An 18,318-nucleotide genomic window follows, 5' to 3' on the forward strand; every position below is an offset into this window, starting at 1 on the left:
GGATGCTCGGTGTCCGGGCGGTTTCCAGGTCAGACGGCTGTGTAAGGTCACTAGGTCATATTTCAACCTCAGCCCCTCCTCAGGTCTTACTTTTTTTTAAATATCAGTTTGTGTAAACCTTGATTTGTTGTTTGTTGTTTTTGTAAAACTAAGAAAGTTCACACAAATGTTACTCTGTTTTTAAATCTTGAAGGTGTTACTGGATTCTCAATTCTTATTCATGCCACGTCAGTGCATTTCTTTCCTCTGCTTGTGTTCTGTTTTATTGTTTAGATATTTATTTGTGGAATTATAACGTTGTTTTATGACTTAAATTGTATATTTTTAAATTACATTTGTAAATACGGGGGTTAAGTACAAAACCTACACATCTATGTATCTACATTTACTGTACTTAATGTCAGGGGCGGACTGGGACTGAATAACAGCCCTGGACTCTGAGCAGCCTGGCCCAAATTAGCGTAAATGTGCACTTACCACCCGCCTTAACGGAGCGCATTTTCTCCAGTTTGGCTTTACCCAAATCTAAAAGCTTCTCGACTGGAGAGCAACAAGGTAACGCCTCATTTGAAAGCTAAGACCTACAAGAGTGATTGTAACTTTTTGTCAAGGCCCCCACAATTTTTAACCTCGTTTGTTTTTTCATTACTTTTTTGTGGCTTTTTGTTGTGTTTTTGTCACGTTATTTCTGTCATTTTTTGTTGTGTTTTTGTCACGTTTTTATTGTGTTTTTGTCACGTTTAATTCTATCTTTTTTGTTGTGTTTTTGTCACGTTTTTTCTATCATTTTTCATTGTGTTTTTGTCCCGTTTTTTCTATCATTTTTCATTGTGTTTTTGTCACGTTTTTTCTATCAGTTTTTGTTGTGTTTTTGTCACGTTTTCATTGTGTTTTTGTCACGTTATTTCTATCATTTTTTGTTGTGTTTTTGTCACGTTTTTATTGTGTTTTTGTCACGTTTAATTCTATCTTTTTTGTTGTGTTTTTGTCACGTTTTTTCTATCATTTTTCATTGTGTTTTTGTCCCGTTTAATTCTCTTTTTTGTTGTGTTTTTGTCACGTTTTTCTATCATTTTTCATTGTGTTTTTGTCCCGTTTTTTCTATCATTTTTCATTGTGTTTTTGTCCCGTTTTTCTATCATTTTTCATTGTGTTTTTGTCACGTTTTTTCTATCATTTTTCATTGTGTTTTTGTCCCGTTTTTTCTATCATTTTTTGTTGTGTTTTTGTCACGTTATTTCTATCATTTTTTGTTGTGTTTTTGTCGCCTTTTCGTTGCTTTGTTGTCATGTTTTTGTTGACTTTTCGTCACATTTTTCGTCACTTTTTGTGTTGCTTTTCCGGCACATTTTCGTTGACTTTTCATCCTCTGTTTGTCGCTAATTTGATGCTTTTCTTTTTAGCTTTTAGATTTGGGTAAAGCTCGGTTGAGGCGGGACCGGTGGCCCTAGAGCCAGTGGCCCTTCTGTGCTCTTCCAGAATGGACATATGGCCAGTCCGCCCCTGCTTAATGTGGTGGTGCACAAGAAGGTCCCGGGTTCGTTTCCCGCATCAGATGATGTACATTTGCTGCAGTTTCCCCTCCCACTAAAAATAGGACTCCCTTGGGAGAGAGGCAACTGTTATTTTAGTCGACAGACATTGTTTTATTCTGTGTTTTATTTTTGTCAATCCATTCACATTTCCCATGTATCCCTCGGTTCATACCATATCACTGACAGCTGCCGTTTGCATCACAGTAAAACACTGAAACGATCCTGGATCCAACATTTCTTTACCACGTCTGGACTGAGGAACACAAAGCTTTTCCTGTGGACAGACCTACCACTCTTTAACAGACTCTCCTGAAGGAATAACTCCTGAATGCTCATATGTATTTTAAGAAGAAGAAGAAGAAGAAGATCTTTATTTATATAGCGCCTTTCACAGACATTTAGTCACAAAGCGCTTTACATGAGACAATTGTACATTCACTCCATACTCGGTGGTGGTAAACTACGTTTGTAGCTTCAGTTTCCCCTGGGGGAGACTGTCAGAGGCGCTTTCGCGACTACACACGTCTGCGCCAACGGACCCTCTGACCACCACCATACATTCACTCACACACATCATTCATCCTGGCCTATTGTGCATGTTTAAGTTTAAGTGCTGTTCTAATGCTGTTGTAATTTATGTTGCTGCTAAATAAAAAAAGAAAAAGTTTTTGATTATAACAAATTGTGATTTTTTACCCAAGTGTAAGTTGAGTTTCCAAAATGTATAAATTAAATATGAATCTGATCTGATGAGAACATTTTGAAAAGCACAAATGACAGATGGATTATAAAAGTCTGTCTCTGGTGTTTGGGATCTGCACCTGCTACACAAAAAAACCCATAAAAATTAATATTTGAAGTATTTTAGGAGTACAGATGGAGGATAGCATATACTGCCAAATCTGGTGCAGCCACATTGTTCTGATATAAATAAACTAAATTATCATCATTATAGACGTATATTTATTTTAGACCTGTTTTTTGTTGTCCAGGTTACGGTGCTTCAATTAATTTCTGGCTGTGAAAGAAACTCCAGAGGACGAGAGCGACTATAAGCTGCAGTAAATGTTCAATTTATAATAAAGTGGGCTAAGTTTTTTATGTTGTTATTGTATATAAGTATAGGAAGGACACACTTAGGCCCTGCAGAGTTCTGTGTTTAATTCAGGGACTTCAAAGCAGGTCTACACTCACATGCACCAGTCAGCACCAACATGGTTTCCTATATCTAATACATGTTTCATCATCTCACTCCCTTATGTTCTTCCTGTACAGCTAACCCCTCCCCTTAGCCTGTGAACGTACAGCTTTAGTGTTGCCGACGAAGGAGGACTTCAGGAGGAGAGACTCAGGCTCAAAGAGCTGTAAGTCCGTGCAGAGAGAGAGAGAGAGAGAGAATGGCTGTGAGGTAAGTTAAGAGGTTAATTGGGTGAACGGCTTTACTTTAGGTGCGTGAGGCAACTTTTTATGTGGAGGGGGAAAAAGTCATCTAAGCCTCTATGTTTAAGTTATATTTCAAAAACATCAAGACAAAGGGGTTGAAAAGTATTTAAAAAAGCCTGAATGAATAAACAGGACCTTTATCCACTTCCTGAGCTGCAGTGAAGCTCCAGGATCTCATTTGCATAACCAAGGCCCAGTCCAGCTGACACATACTCTTTCTGCAGAACCCACTGATCCAGGCCTAAAGGTGCTGGAGTGGATGGTCACGGCTCTGTTTTTTATGAGTGTCATCGCCCTTGTCATCTACCGCTGTAAGGAAAAGGTACAGTAAACAAAAACATCTTCAACGGAACTAAAGCCGTTCTGAAAGGGGTTTCTGTCGTAATTAAGGCCGTATACTCTAGAACAGGGGTCGGCAAGTTTGCTCGGTGGAGGGCCGGTTTTCTTCATCGTCAAAAGACCAAGGGCCGGACCCTCCAATTGAAGCAATTGAAGTAAAGCATCACTTTCTACATATGCCAGTGTTGTACATCATATACACTGGGAAAACGTCCATCTTAAATGAGATAAATGACTTAAAATCACTTGATAAAAGTTTTTTTATGTTAAATTTGAGTCGGTTTGAACTAATTTAAGATCAGATTAAAACGCTAATGCCAATGGAACAAATAGAAATCCCACTGGAAATCAGACAAATTAACTTTTATTGTAAAAAATATTTATTTTTCACTTGAAATTATACAAAATGATCTGAATTAAGAAAAAAACTTGTGCTTGTTCCATTGGCAAGAATAGGTTTTATCTGCTCTAAGGCCAGACCAAATCCACTATCTTTTAGGATTATGGTCTAAAACGATGCTCTGCTAAGACATTTTAAGGAATTGATAATCTTTTTCACATTTCTAGAGAACTTTAACAAGCATTTGATCTCTGATGGGTCAAAATATTGACCCTGACGTTGCCTACCTCTGCTCTAGAACCACAGTTATTTGAATTAAATCTTTGTGATACATATCAAACCAACTCTAGCTTGTTTTTTTCCCCCACAGAAACCTCAATATATGACTCCTGTGTAAGTAAAGTCACTCACAGTCACTTAAACTCAAACTTGCTCTTGCAGGTGAAGCACTGACAGCCTTCTGAAGAAGTTGCGTGAGTCGGTGACAAGAGACAATGGTGAAGCGCAAACCACACAACCACAACCGATGCTCTGCTTGTTGAGCTTTGTCAGCGACAAAAAGAAAAAAAACACCAGCCTGTCAATTCAAATGTGTCAGAAATAAAAACTCAATATTTCAGAAGAACAAGGACGACGAGACGAACATGCAGTAAATATTTACTCACAGTGGAAAAAGTAACAATTATTTAGAATGTTAGTAGAATACAGATACTCCAATATAATATGACTCAAGTAGAAGGTCAATAGCACTGTATGAAGAAAATAGAGTACAATTTCTTCAAAAAGTTACTCAAGTAAACACGCTGAGGCTAAAGCTAAAATCTGGACGAGTCTTCATGAGGATGTGAGACTCAACTCTGACGATGTTCAAATCCAGGCTGAAAACAGTTCTTTTTACTCGTGCATATGACACTGAGAGTATTTTATCTGCCTTTTAGTGCAACTTTTTTTTTCATGCAACTGTGAAGCGCTTTGAAATGCCTTGTGTATGAATTGTGCTCTACAAATAAACTTGCCTTGCCAGCCTGCCCAAACCCCACACAGCTGTTCCACTTCTTGCATCACATTGACCACAAGCACGACAATCTGAATCCTCCAGCTTGGCACCTGCGGTGTTGAGGTATACGTTTGTTCACTCAAAGAAATAGCTCTGTTATATTCAAAAGGGTTCATGAGACAAAAGCTTTGTCATAGGAATAAAAAGAAGGGACCAAGATCATTTACTTTCACAAAGGAACAGCTCGGTGCTTAGTCCATAAAGCAGAATATCATTAAATGCTTCAGTAATATAGGCCTAAATGTAAAGTTTGACTAAATTAAATTGAATTAAACAACGCAAATGATGAAATATCCAGATGTTTTCACCACATTTGTTGCTGTGCGTTGAAAAACTTTGCTCCCACGTGATTCCAGCGTCATGCAGGGGCGGACTGGCCATATGTCCATTCTGGAAGAGCACAGAAGGGCTCTCGGTTTGGCCTCTCAATGTTCTCCTTAACCTCTTACCCCCTGATTTAACCAAGCTTTATCCAAATCTAAGAGCTTAAAACAAAAGCATCAAAATAGTGACGAAACAAGGATGAAAACGGAACAAAAATGTGCCGGAAAAGCAACAAACAAATGATAAAAAAAGAGATGAAAACCTCAACAAAGCAAAGAAAGAAAGCGACTAAAACATGACAAAAACACAACACAAAATGTGACAAAACGTTACAATCACTTTTGTAGGTCTTAGCTTTCAAATGAGGCTCTCCAGTTGAGAAGCTTTTAGATTTGGGTAAAGCCGAATCTGGAGAAAATGCACTTTTTGGGCCGGGCTGGTCAGAGTCCGGGGCCGTTTTTCAGTCCCAGTCCGCCCCTGCCGTCATGTTTCCTGGTAAATTACTTTGTTGATGACTATTTTATTTATTTATTTATGACAATGACTATTTTATGTTTTCCGGTCGTAAGAAGAACAGGGTAAGATAATGTGGTTTTACAGGCAGTAAATCTTTGAGTCTCATGTTCGTATTTCATCCTTTGCTGATGGTTTGATCTCTCTTTCTCGCTTGGATTTCAGGTTTTTATGAGTGAAAAAAAAAGTATTAATAAATCGTGTATTTATTGAAATCGTGTTATATTAACAAAAGGAACAAACAAACAAAAGTAAAAGGTAAGGCACATAAAATAAAAACAGGCCTAAAATACTTATGATAAATTGCAGAACAAAATTAGTAAAATAAAATAAAAAACAAATTAAAAATCAACCAATAGATATATTTCTATTCTCAAGAAATTTGTAGAATATGGTGCTATTATTTGTTGTGTAGCTTATCGTTTCCAAATTTTTTTTTAACCCCTTAACTCCCACCTGAACCGAGCACATTTTCTCCAGTTTGGCTTTACCCCAGTCCAAAAGCTTCTGGAAAAAAGCTGTGAAAATAGCGACAGAACTGAGATGAAAACAATGATTTCATAATCGTTATTATCATTTCTATCATCATCATTACAATTATTTATTTCAATGTATTTTACATAAATATAGCCGACATAATTTACACATTGCCTAATTAACACTTTCTCCATCTGTAAGATCAGTAAAGTATCTATCAAAGAGCTGCCGTAAACAAGCGAGGCCTGCGCATGCGCTAAACACCGTAGCCCCGATTCTCCAGCGTTCGCTAGCTCCGATTCACTTCCTGTCTCCAATTCTCTGTCCCCGATATGCCTGCCACAAGGCCCACAGCCTCAGGGCAGAAGCTGTGGCGCAGTAGTCGGGCCGTGGCCTAAGCCTTGTCACATCTGGGACGTGTAAGTGTCGTTTTATCTGTATCTATTTTAACTTAATCCATAGTACGCTAAAAACTATTTTATTCTTTATTCACAGGGGACCTATGTTTACCCTTTTCTTTTCTGTACTATTTGAGCTCGAAATAAACTTTGAAAAGCCGACTGATTCTCCCTGGTGATTTCGAGGGGGCAACACCAAAGACCAGCAAGACAAGCGGACTGCGAACGGGGAACAAGGTCTTCAGCCACACGCAGCGCAGCAGCCGTCATCGTGTAAGTGTAACCTTTGATAGTATTGTTGCAAGAGTAGTGTTTGGTTGAGCATTACCACCACCACGCCAGTAGAGGGCGCGCCTGACTTATCTTCTAGAGAAGAAGGGGGTGCGTGTTTTGTTTTGAAGTTATCATGGCCGCACGCATTCGGCTCGGCCCCGTAAGAAAAGTGTTGTAAGTTCTGTTTTTGTGGCGGTATAAAATAAATGCCAGCTACCGAAGGAAACTGCTGCCTCCTCTTTACTATCCTGCACTACGTGAGCAACGAATGGGTTTTAACTCGGAAGTCTGTATTTGTTACTTCAGCCCTGGAGCTGCACTGAGTTCCCCTGTTTCCCCTGTCTGCTAAGGGGGGTAACGGGAAAAGTTAACAACATGTTTAAATTTTATTTAATTTTATTTTTGTGTGTGTGTAGGTCCACGACAGATACAAAAAGTATAGGTAAAAAACCTTATGTCTGAAACTTCCTAAATTATAATTATTGAATTTGCCTTGTCAGAGTGATGACGTGACGAGGGCGCGCGCACTTCCCCCAACCCTATCTATAATAGAAAACGCTATCTCAATGGCCGCCGCCTGGGCGCCGCCATGTTTATTTCCAATACCGACTTTGAAGCTAAGCAGGGAAGGGCCTGGTTAGGACTGGGATGGGAGACCGCTCGCGGCCATTGGCCAGAGGCCAACACGTGACCGTCCCACCCGCCGCGGGCATTGGCCACGGGTCCATATGGACCGCGGTGCTGCTGTCCGATGACAACCCGCCGTCACAACAACGCGAGTGCACGAGATCTGACTGCCGTGCGTGTGCGCGCATCTAAACAGGGCGATGTGTTCGCGTGTGTGTGTATGTGTGCGCGCGCGCATCCAAACAGGCCGATGTGTCATCATCACTCACCGCTAAACTGGAGCTGCAGACGCTCCGCACAGGTACAGTGACATCCTCCAAAACACATCTGCGCGTCTTTGTTTAAGTTTCTCCTGCAGTGACCGAGGCTGTGGTTCATTATAGATCCAGTGCTGAATGTCCGAGGTGCAGACACATGCGTAAGATCCAATCCTGGCCATATTCCGTCTCCAAAGTTTTGTCTCCGAAAAAAAGTACACGCAGAAACACGAGCTTCAAATGACACGCGCTGCTCCGAGTGCTTCAGCCTCCGTGTGCGGAAAGCGAAACTGAAACTACCACTTAACGAGCGCATGGCCTGCACTGTAGCTTTTTTTTTTTAATGTATGTATTTTTTACCTTTGCTGCTGTACCATTTCTTTTCTATTTCTTCTTTACATTCTATAAAGCGGCTTTGACAGCATTGCCAATTGTATTCTAAGGATATAAATACTGTCTAATAAAAAACAACTTATTCTTTTTTTGATTGCACATACACGTGATGCACCAAACCACGTGTCCTGCACCGTGAACCGAACCGTGAGAGCTGAACCCCTAATATTTATCCATAGGCCTACATGTTCCACTGTCTCTTGAATTCGCTTCCCTGAGTTTGTCGCACATATTGTCGTTGTAGTATATACGAAAGGAGTACAGGTGCATCAAACACTCCAATTGCAGTTTGTTTGAAATTATTTTTAGCATTCATTATTTTACACATTTGTAGTGGCCATAGTTTTAGGAATGGCTTGGGAACCACTGGTCTACTTACTGCAGGTCTACAGCTATACCGAGTGACGGGTTATAGGGACTACACTGGACATTTCTTTGTAATAACTCATAATCTCTGAATATCAAATGTGGAGACTAGCGAGGCCCGGCCGAAGGCCGGGTCTCAGCTAGTAATATCGTAAATGGCAGGAAGACAGGAACAGCCTTTTCTTTTGTTTATCGGTGACATGATGTGGGCGCGTCTCGTTCTTACGATTAGTTGTATTTCTTGGTCATGTTGCATTTGTGTGGGTAAGTCCAGTCTGGTTTTCTATAACGACAGATTAGTCTAAGTAATATAACGGTGTATTCAGCAGAAGGAATATTTCTGTAAACACACGTGACAGGTTCTGAGGCTCATTTTTCATCAGGACAATCTACCTTATATGACCTTAGAAGCGCGTGAGCACCATAGACTATATATAAATGTCAGCACGAATGTCGCTCATTTTCCTCCTCGGACTCATAAAACACATTTGCCTAAATCACAAGAGACTTCACTCCAGATGTTCAGTTTGTATTTTAAACAGTGTATTCTGAATCACTGAGTAAAACATGCTGAAGTAGGCTACACAATCGTCGTGTATTTATAAAGTATTTATGATTGCGCACACAAAGGAGAAAACATTTGTACTTTCAGTTTCGATTTCAATTTTTGACGGTCAGGGGCGCCCTCTGCTGGCTGAAAAGGGGAGTGCAGCCTATGTATTTCTAAATCTAAAGCTGCTATTTGCTTGTTCTTAGGTATTTTTATGTTGTTTTTTGAAGTAACTGTACTGTACTTACCGAAGTAAAACATTCGGTTCCTGTTCTCCCTGTGCCTGTGCACCCACAACATGTGATCAAAACAGAATATTTCAATATATTTCCCACTCTTGCTTTTCTCTCAGATGGCGACGTCTCCTGTGTTTTTCGGGAGAGCTGTGTCCTGCCCTGTCCCTTCACTCCTGGAGATGATCCTGTCATTCACTGGACAAAAGAACCAGGGGATACTCCTGTTCATAATTATTTCAAGAATCAACATCAGCTTCATATCCAACATGAGAACTACAGAAACCGGACCTCTCTGTCTGACCAGGGCATCCGCACCGGAGACGCATCACTGCAGCTCCACGAGGTCAAAGTCGGTGATGAAGGAAGATACAAGTGCTACGTCAGCACAGTCACACCAGACAAAGCCGAGGAGTCTTTTGTGAACTTAAAGGTTTATGGTGAGTAATGTTGTCATAATTGCGCTAAATAAAGGTTTACAGCAACAAACCCACTCATTTGGAGCGGATACAATTAAAAATTATTAACTGTACAAAAACAAAATGAAACATACCCTCACAAAACAAACAATACATGATATTAAAGTATCAAGAAACACAGTGATTCTCAGATGTCCTGGTTTAATGATATATAAATCAAGTCCAGGTCCAAGCTGGACATTTGCACAGCCCACTTTGACTCCTCGTGGCGCTTCACTAAACATTAGGCTCCTTGGATCAGGAAATGTGTCACAAACTGAGGTTCATTTTAATAAGAAGCTTTTGTTTTTTATATTTTATTTTAAGATTTTTTTTTTTCAACTCTCTCCCTGTCATCTGTCTCTCTGTGACCGTTTACTCGACCTGAAGCAGGTTCACACACATTCAGTCGTTAATTGGTTATAGCTTTGTTTCTACTGAAATACTTGGCCTCAAGCAAGTTTTAGGCAAGTTTTGAGCGTTGGGACGGTTTTCTTAATCGTCCAAACACCATCAGCCGAACCTTCCAACTGTTGCCTGAAATAAAGCAATAGCATCTACAAATACCAGAGCTGTCCATCGAATTACCTAATAGGGCAGGGGCGGGCGATACTTTTTTACAAGGGGCCACACAAGTGTAATTGAGTTTGAGGGCTGTAACTGGAACTTGATTAAATATGCTTAATTATGTCTGGAACCTGCTTGATGGTTTTTGTAATGTTTAAAGAAAGATAAAATAACTGAAGTGAAGTTAACAGAGAGGCAGATGTCATGAGATCGCTCTTCTCTCTTCTCCTTTTCATTCAAACTACATTGACGTAGCAGTTTTGTTGTATTTAATGTCATGAAAGAAATAAGTCAAAGGAAAAATGTAGAGGCATTAGAGCTCACTCTGGCGGGGGAAGGTAATGATGCGTCTGAAACACGCTACACAATCAATCAAATTGAATAAATTATGGAGGGAGTCAAGGGCCGGACACAATTGCTTGGGGGCCGGATTTGGCCCATGGGCCGCAGTTTGCCCACCAGTGAGTGGAAGGTTTCAGTGTTAAATAAAACAGATGAATCCAGGTCTAACCCTCTCTCTCTCTCACAGCTCCAGTGCTGGATGTGTCGGTGCATCAGGAGGGACAGGAGCTGAACTGCAGCTCTGAGAAGATTTACCCAGAGCCTACAGTGGCCTGGACTCTACCCTCCTCTGCCTCTGATCAAAGTCTGATCTTATTGAACGTTACAGAGGATGGGCTTTATTCAGTCTACAGCTCAGTCAGACTCCCACCCAACAGCGCTGCACAGAGAGTCACCTGCACCATCAGCACCTCCTACAGCTGGACGAGCGCCACATTCACACCACAGTGTAAGTAAAGCTGTAACAACACCTACTGCTCTTCAGTCCAGTCATTGTCTACAGAATCTGTTCTAACTCTCTCTTTCTCCCTCTCTAATAATATAAGCTTTAAATCTACAGAATTTAAAGCTTAAGTGTTTATTTCAGAGCTGCAGTAGACACAGATTTCTCCAAATAAAACGCTCATTTGACTAAAGGCTGGTCCAAACAGCGGCACTGCTTGACTTAGTGCTGTTCTAAAGTCTAACCAGACGAAAGATACAGAGACCTGACCAGGTGAAAAGGCGATAAGTGAGTTTGTTATTCCGACCTCTCTCTCCCTTCCTCAACTGTCCCACTTTTATGGACGAGGAGCACCTCTGCTGCTCATACTCTCTGCCTTGGTGTGTGCCGTGAACAGAAGAATGTGCAGGCCACTGTTTGTACATACTGAGATATGTTCTTACCTGAGTCACGCAACAACAAACATGTTGTTAGCATTTAGCCTCTCCTCCTCTCCTCTATGGACCCAAACGGGGTGAAGTTAGAAGCGACTAAGCTCTTCCACGTTTCCCCTTTAAATACAGTTACGTGAGCCTTTACACGATCCAAGCATAGTTAAACATGTTGATTTTCTAAGCGGATAAAAAGGGGAACTATATTGTGCACTTCGACGTCCGTGCAGTTATGTCGAATATAGTACCAGTGTATTTTTGCTAAAACTTTCAAATTCCGCCGTTCATAAATAGCATTGAATGAGCTGCATTAGCGTTAACTTGGTGATCACAGAGGTGCACACTCTACTCGATGAGCGAAGTGAACAGAGGGTCAGGCTGCTGTATCTATTTGAGGGACTGACCCACAGGAACAGAAGGAAAACCCTCTCGAGATGTACATTTTGTAATGAGAGCTAATTCGTATGCCCAAAGGTGTCGGTGGCTCCTAACGTGGCTGAGATTTTTTCCTTCAGGGTTTTGCTGGTTATTAGGTTTGGATTCGTGTTTTGTCATTCATATCCTCCTCTCGATGCCCTTTGTGTGCAGCACTTTTTGTCCTTATATGGTTAATCATAGGTGGTGAATATGCTCTTTAGTCCTCACACAAACACCAACTTCAGAACACCTGGGCGAAGTATTTTCCCTACTTCAAAAAGAAACTACTAAACAAAAGGCTGTGATTGTTCCCTCCGTCAGATAACTCCGCTCTGTGTGACTGCATGAGGACTATTGTGGATAAAACTACAATAATGCTTCTTTGAGAGTTTGAAAAATGGCTCGTTTAAAGAACCCTGTTACACATTACCGTTTGTTCATTTTGTGATTAATTGTGATTAAAATTGAAAACTGGAAATAATTATAGTCATTCATTTATTTTTAATCGATTCCCGGCTCTAGCTAAAAGTAATATTATATCAAATGACCTGTATTAGATTTATTTTGTTTGTTTCATAGAAATGTTTGTTTTCTTTCCGGTGACGCAGCTCCAGACAATCCCAAACTCCAATACCTCTGGATACTGAGTCTGATTCCTGTCACAGCAGTATTGTGTATAATACACCGCTACTGTTGGAAGGTACGTAATGTCAGTTTGATCTTTCTCAGACAGATCACAGTCAGGCTGGTCGAGTCTTTTCCTCCTGCAGTATCGTGTGGTGCTGCGGATGGTTTGAATCGCCCCGGCTTGTGGACGACTCGCTGTCTCACTGAGTTTAGACGTGTGAGGGGCATAAACAAAGGCAGAGCGTAGAGTAGAGCTAATAATGAATACCCCTGCTCCCCCATGTGCCCTCCTATGTCCCCTGTACCCTCCATGTACCCTCCCATGTGCCCTGTGCCCTCCATGTGCCCTGTGCCCTCCATGTCCCCTGTACCCTCCATGTGTCCTCCCATGTGCCCTGTGCCCTCCATGTGCCCTGTGCCCTCCATGTGTCCTGTGCCCTCCATGTGCCCTGTGCCCTCCATGTGCCCTCCCATGTGCCCTGTGCCCTCCATGTGTCCATGTGCCCTCCCATGTGCCCTGTGCCCTCCATGTGCCCTCCCATGTGCCCTGTGCCCTCCATGTGCCCTGTGCCCTCCATGTACCCTCCATGTGCCCTGTGCCCTCCATGTGCCCTCCCATGTGCCCTGTGCCCTCCATGTGCCCTGTGCCCTCCATGTGTCCATGTGCCCTCCCATGTGCCCTGTGCCCTCCATGTGCCCTGTGCCCTCCATGTGCCCTCCCATGTGCCCTGTGCCCTCCCATGTGCCCTGTACCCTCCTTGTGCCCTCCCATGTGCCCTGTGCCCTCCATGTGCCCTGTGCCCTCCATGTGCCCTCCCATGTGTCCATGTGCCCTCCCATGTGCCCTGTGCCCTCCATGTGCCCTGTGCCCTCCCATGTGCCATGTGCCCTGTGCCCTCCATGTGCCCTGTACCCTCCTTGTGTCCTCCCATGTGCCCTGTGCCCTCCCATGTGCCATGTGCCCTGTGCCCTCCCATGTGCCCTCCCATGTGTCCTCCCATGTGTCCTGTGCCCTCCCATGTGCCCTCCCATGTGCCCTCCCATGTGCCCTCCCATGTGCCATGTGCCCTCCCATGTGCCACGTGCCCTCCATGTACCCTCCCATGTGCCCTCCCATGTGCCATGTACCCTCCCATGTGCCCTGTGCCCTCCCATGTGTGGATGTGGGATGTTTGTATTTGATGAACATTTAATTAGTCTTTTCTTTTTCAGGGATCAACATACCACAATAAACCGCCGTAAGTATTTTTCATTTAGACCATCTTATGCACTTTCTGTAGAAACTGAACACATACATTTTCTTCACCCCTGTTTTACTCCTGATATTTGAATATTGGCCTGTATACTTAAAATAAACTGTTAACAGTCAAATGATTGATAAAAAAAAAGATGTTGTTTGACTTTTTCAACAGAGACAAATATTATCCAGAGTTTACAGAGGTGGAGACACCCGTAAACTTTTTGTGGAGACCCGAAATGCATTTGGAGAAACCCGTAATGCATTTGGAGAAACCCGTAATGCATTTGGAGAAACCCGTAATGCATTTGGAGAAACCCGTAATGCATTTGGAGAAACCCGAAATGCATTTGGATGGACCCGAAATGTTTTTGGAGGATTGTGAATCGTGTTTTGGGGATTTGGAAGTGATGATGTGATGATGATGAGTCAATATAGAGCTGAATGAAATCTGGTTCAGTCCATGAATCCAGCCCTGTCACAGCCCCTACAATCCATATGTATAAACAAAAGTGAACCGACACTGAAAAAATGTGTTGATGAGAAACTGTGATGTGACGCCCCCTGGTGGATGCTCGGTGTCCGGGCGGTTTCCAGGTCAGACGGCTGTGTAAGGTCACTAGGTCATATTTCAACCTCAGCCGCTCCTCAGGTCTTACTTTTTTTTAAATATCAGTTTGTGTAAACCTTGATTTGTTGTTTGTTGTTTTTGTAAAACTAAGAAAGTTCACACAAATGTTACTCTGTTTTTAAATCTTGAAGGTGTTACTGGATTCTCAATTCTTATTCATGCCACGTCAGTGCATTTCTTTCCTCTGCTTGTGTTCTGTTTTATTGTTTAGATATTTATTTGTGGAATTATAACGTTTTTTTATTACTTAAATTGTATATTTTTAAATTACATTTGTAAATACGGGGGTTAAGTACAAAACCTACACATCTATGTATCTACATTTACTGTACTTAATGCCAGGGACGGACTGGGACTGAATAACAGCCCTGGACTCTGAGCAGCCTGGCCCAAATTAGCGTAAATGTGCACTTACCACCCGCCTTAACGGAGCGCATTTTCTCCAGTTTGGCTTTACCCAAATCTAAAAGCTTCTCGACTGGAGAGCAACAAGGTAACGCCTCATTTGAAAGCTAAGACCTACAAGAGTGATTGTAACTTTTTGTCAAGTCCCCACAATTTTTAACCTTGTTTGTTTTTTCATTACTTTTTTGTGGCTTTTTGTTGTGTTTTTGTCACGTTTTTTCTATCATTTTTCATTGTGTTTTTGTCCCGTTTTTTCTATCATTTTTTGTTGTGTTTTTGTCACGTTTTCATTGTGTTTTTGTCACGTTTTTTCTATCATTTTTCATTGTGTTTTTGTCACGTTTTTTCTATCATTTTTTGTTGTGTTTTTGTCACGTTTTCATTGTGTTTTTGTCACGTTATTTCTATCATTTTTTGTTGTGTTTTTGTCACGTTTTCATTGTGTTTTTGTCACGTTATTTCTATCATTTTTTGTTGTGTTTTTGTCACGTTTTCATTGTGTTTTTGTCACGTTTTTTCTATCATTTTTCATTGTGTTTTTGGCCCGTTTTTTCTATCATTTTTCATTGTGTTTTTGTCCCGTTTTTTCTATCATTTTTCATTGTGTTTTTGTCACGTTTTTTCTGTCATTTTTCATTGTGTTTTTGTCACGTTTTTTCTATCATTTTTTGTTGTGTTTTTGTGACCTTTTCGTTGCTTTGTTGTCGTGTTTTTGTTGCCTTTTCGTCACATTTTTCGTCACTTTTTGTGTTGCTTTTCCGGCACATTTTTGTTGACATTTCATCCTCTGTTTGTCGCTAATTTGATGCTTTTCTTTTTAGCTTTTAGATTTGGGTAAAGCTCGGTTGAGGCGGGACCGGTGGCCCTAGAGCCAGTGGCCCCTCTGTGCTCTTCCAGAAGGGACATATGGCCAGTCCGCCCCTGCTTAATGTGGTGGTGCACAAGAAGGTCCCGGGTTCGTTTCCCGCATCAGATGATGTACATTTGCTCCAGTTTCCCCTACCACTAGAAATAGGACTCCCTTGGGAGAGAGGCAACTGTTATTTTAGTCGACAGACATTGTTTTATTCTGTGTTTTATTTTTGTCAATCCAATATTCACATTTCCCATGTATCCCTCGGTTCATATCACTGACAGCTGCAGGTTGCATCACAGTAAAACACTGAAACGATCCTGGATCCAACATTTCTTTACCACGTCTGGACTGAGGAACACAAAGCTTTTCCTGTGGACAGACCTACCACTCTTCAGGCTCTCCTGAAGGAATAACTCCTGAATGCTCATATGTATTTTAAGAAGAAGAAGAAGAAGAAGATCTTTATTTATATAGCGCCTTTCACAGACATATAGTCACAAAGCGCTTTACATGAGACAATTGTACATTCACTCCATACTCGGTGGTGGAAAGCTACGTTTGTAGCTTCAGTTTCCCCTGGGGGAGACTGTCAGAGGCGCTTTCGCGACTACACACGTCTGCGCCAACGGACCCTCTGACCACCACCATACATTCACTCACACACATCATTCATCCTGGCCTATTGTGCATGTTTAAGTTTAAGTGCTGTTCTAATGCTGTTGTAATTTATGTTGCTGCTAAATAAAAAAAGAAAAAGTTTTTGATTATAACAAATTGTGATTTTTTACCCAAGTGTAAGTTGAGTTTCCAAAATGTATAAATTAAATATGAATCTGATCTGATGAGAACATTTTGAAAAGCACAAATGACAGATGGATTATAAAAGTCTGTCTCTGGTGTTTGGGATCTGCACCTGCTACACAAAAAACCCCATAAAAATTAATATTTGAAGTATTTTAGGAGTACAGATGGAGGATAGCATATACTGCCAAATCTGGTGCAGTCACATTGTTCTGATATAAATAAACTAAATTATCATCATTATATATAGACGCATATTTATTTTAGACCTGTTTGTTGTCCATGTTACGGCTTCAATTAATTTCTGGCTGTGAAAGAAACTCCAGAGGACGAGAGCGACTATAAGCTGCAGTAAATGTTCAATTTATATTAAAGTTGGCTAAGTTTTTTATTTTATTATTTTATACAAGTATAGGAAGGACACACATCGGCCCTGCAGAGTTCTGTGTTTAATTCAGGGACTTCAAAGCAGGTCAACACTCACATGCACCAGTCAGCACCAACATGGTTTCCTTTATCTAATACATGTTTCATCATCTCACTCCCTTATGTTCTTCCTGTACAGCTAACCCCTCCCCTTAGCCTGTGAACGTACAGCTTTAGTGTTGCTGACGAAGCCTTCAGGAGGAGAGACTCAGCCTTCTGCATCCAAGATATTGCAAAATGATTTGGATTCATCTCAAAACAGCTTTTTTATTTAGGAAAGTTTGCATAAAATGAACTGGGTTGACTGAAATATCAACTTTAATGATCTTTTTTCTTTTCTTCTTTTTCTTCTTTTTTTTCTTGTTCTCCTTTTTCTTCTTCTTTTTCTTCTTTTTCTTCTTCTTCTTCTTTTTCTTCTTCTTTTTCTTCTTCTTCTTCTGCTTTTTCTTCTTTTTCTTTTTCTTCTTTTTCTTCTTTTTCTTTTTCTTCTTTTTCTTCTTCTTTTTCTTCTTCTTTTTCTTCTTCTTTTTCTTCTTTTTCTTTTTCTTCTTTTTCTTCTTTTTCTTCTTTTTCTTTTTCTTCTTTTTCTTCTTTTTCTTTTTCTTCTTTTTCTTTTTCTTCTTCTTCTTTTTCTTCTTTTTCTTTTTCTTCTTTTTCTTTTTCTTCTTTTTCTTCTTTTTCTTCTTTTTCTTTTTCTTCTTCTTCTTTTTCTTCTTTTTCTTTTTCTTCTTTTTCTTCTTTTTCTTTTTCTTCTTTTTCTTCTTCTTCTTCTTCTTTTTCTTCTTCTTCTTCTTCTCCTTCTTCTTCTTCTTCTTCTTCTTCTTCTTTTTCTTTTTCTTCTTCTTCTTCTTCTTCTTCTTCTTTTTCTTCTTCTTCTTCTTCTTCTTTTTCTTCTTCTTCTTCTTCTTCTTCTTCTTTTTCTTCTTCTTCTTCTTCTTGGATGCTTGTTTTTGAATGTAGTTTGTTTTTCTCTTCCTCTTGTATAAACGTGTACATGTGATTCTTCCTGTTGTCGTTTAGTGTCATGTGGCCGGTAGAGGGCGCGCGTGCAGATACAGTAAAAGTCAAAACAAGTGCGTTTAAAGCTTAAAGAGCTGCAAGTCCGTGCGGAGAGAGAGGGAGAGAGAGGGAGAGAGAGAGAGATGGCTGCGAGAACTTTATCTTCTCTTTTCTGGACTCTATTTTTCATCTGTTTTACTGACGCTGCGTTTGGAGGTAAGTCACAACTATGAGCGTGATGCCACTAATCTTTATTTAAATAACAAGACTATGTTACCTGCGTGCGTCAAATCGAAACCACATTTAAAAAAAAAGTGCGACATCACTTCCTCACATTGTTTTTATTTACAGTCTGTTGTTCTCCATAAAAAATAATATTCGAAGTATTTTAGGAGTACAGATGGAAGCTAGCATACTGCCAAATCTGGTGCAGCCACATTGTTCTGATATAAATAAACTAAATTATCATCATTATAGACGTATATTTATTTTAGACCTGTTTTTTGTTGTCCATGTTACGTTGCTTCAATTAATTTCTGGCTGTGAAAGAAACT

The 18,318-nt window shown here is 40.6% G+C and overlaps 1 protein-coding gene across 1 annotated transcript in view; it reads left to right on the top strand.

Annotated features, from left to right (window-relative positions):
- LOC306977781 (hemicentin-1-like) overlaps nt 1-18,318 on the top strand; it is a gene marked incomplete at its 3' end in the record, with an annotated part of 211,392 nt that overhangs the window by 110,963 nt on the left and 82,111 nt on the right. The window contains exon 5 of the mRNA XM_079576223.1: nt 9,245-9,565. Coding sequence (XP_079432349.1) covers nt 9,245-9,565 — 321 coding nt within the window. The remainder of the gene's footprint in view (nt 1-9,244; nt 9,566-18,318) is intronic.

The sequence above is a fragment of the Gobius niger genome (genome assembly GCF_951799975.1).
Source record: "Gobius niger genome assembly, chromosome: 18".
NCBI lineage: Eukaryota > Metazoa > Chordata > Actinopteri > Gobiiformes > Gobiidae > Gobius > Gobius niger.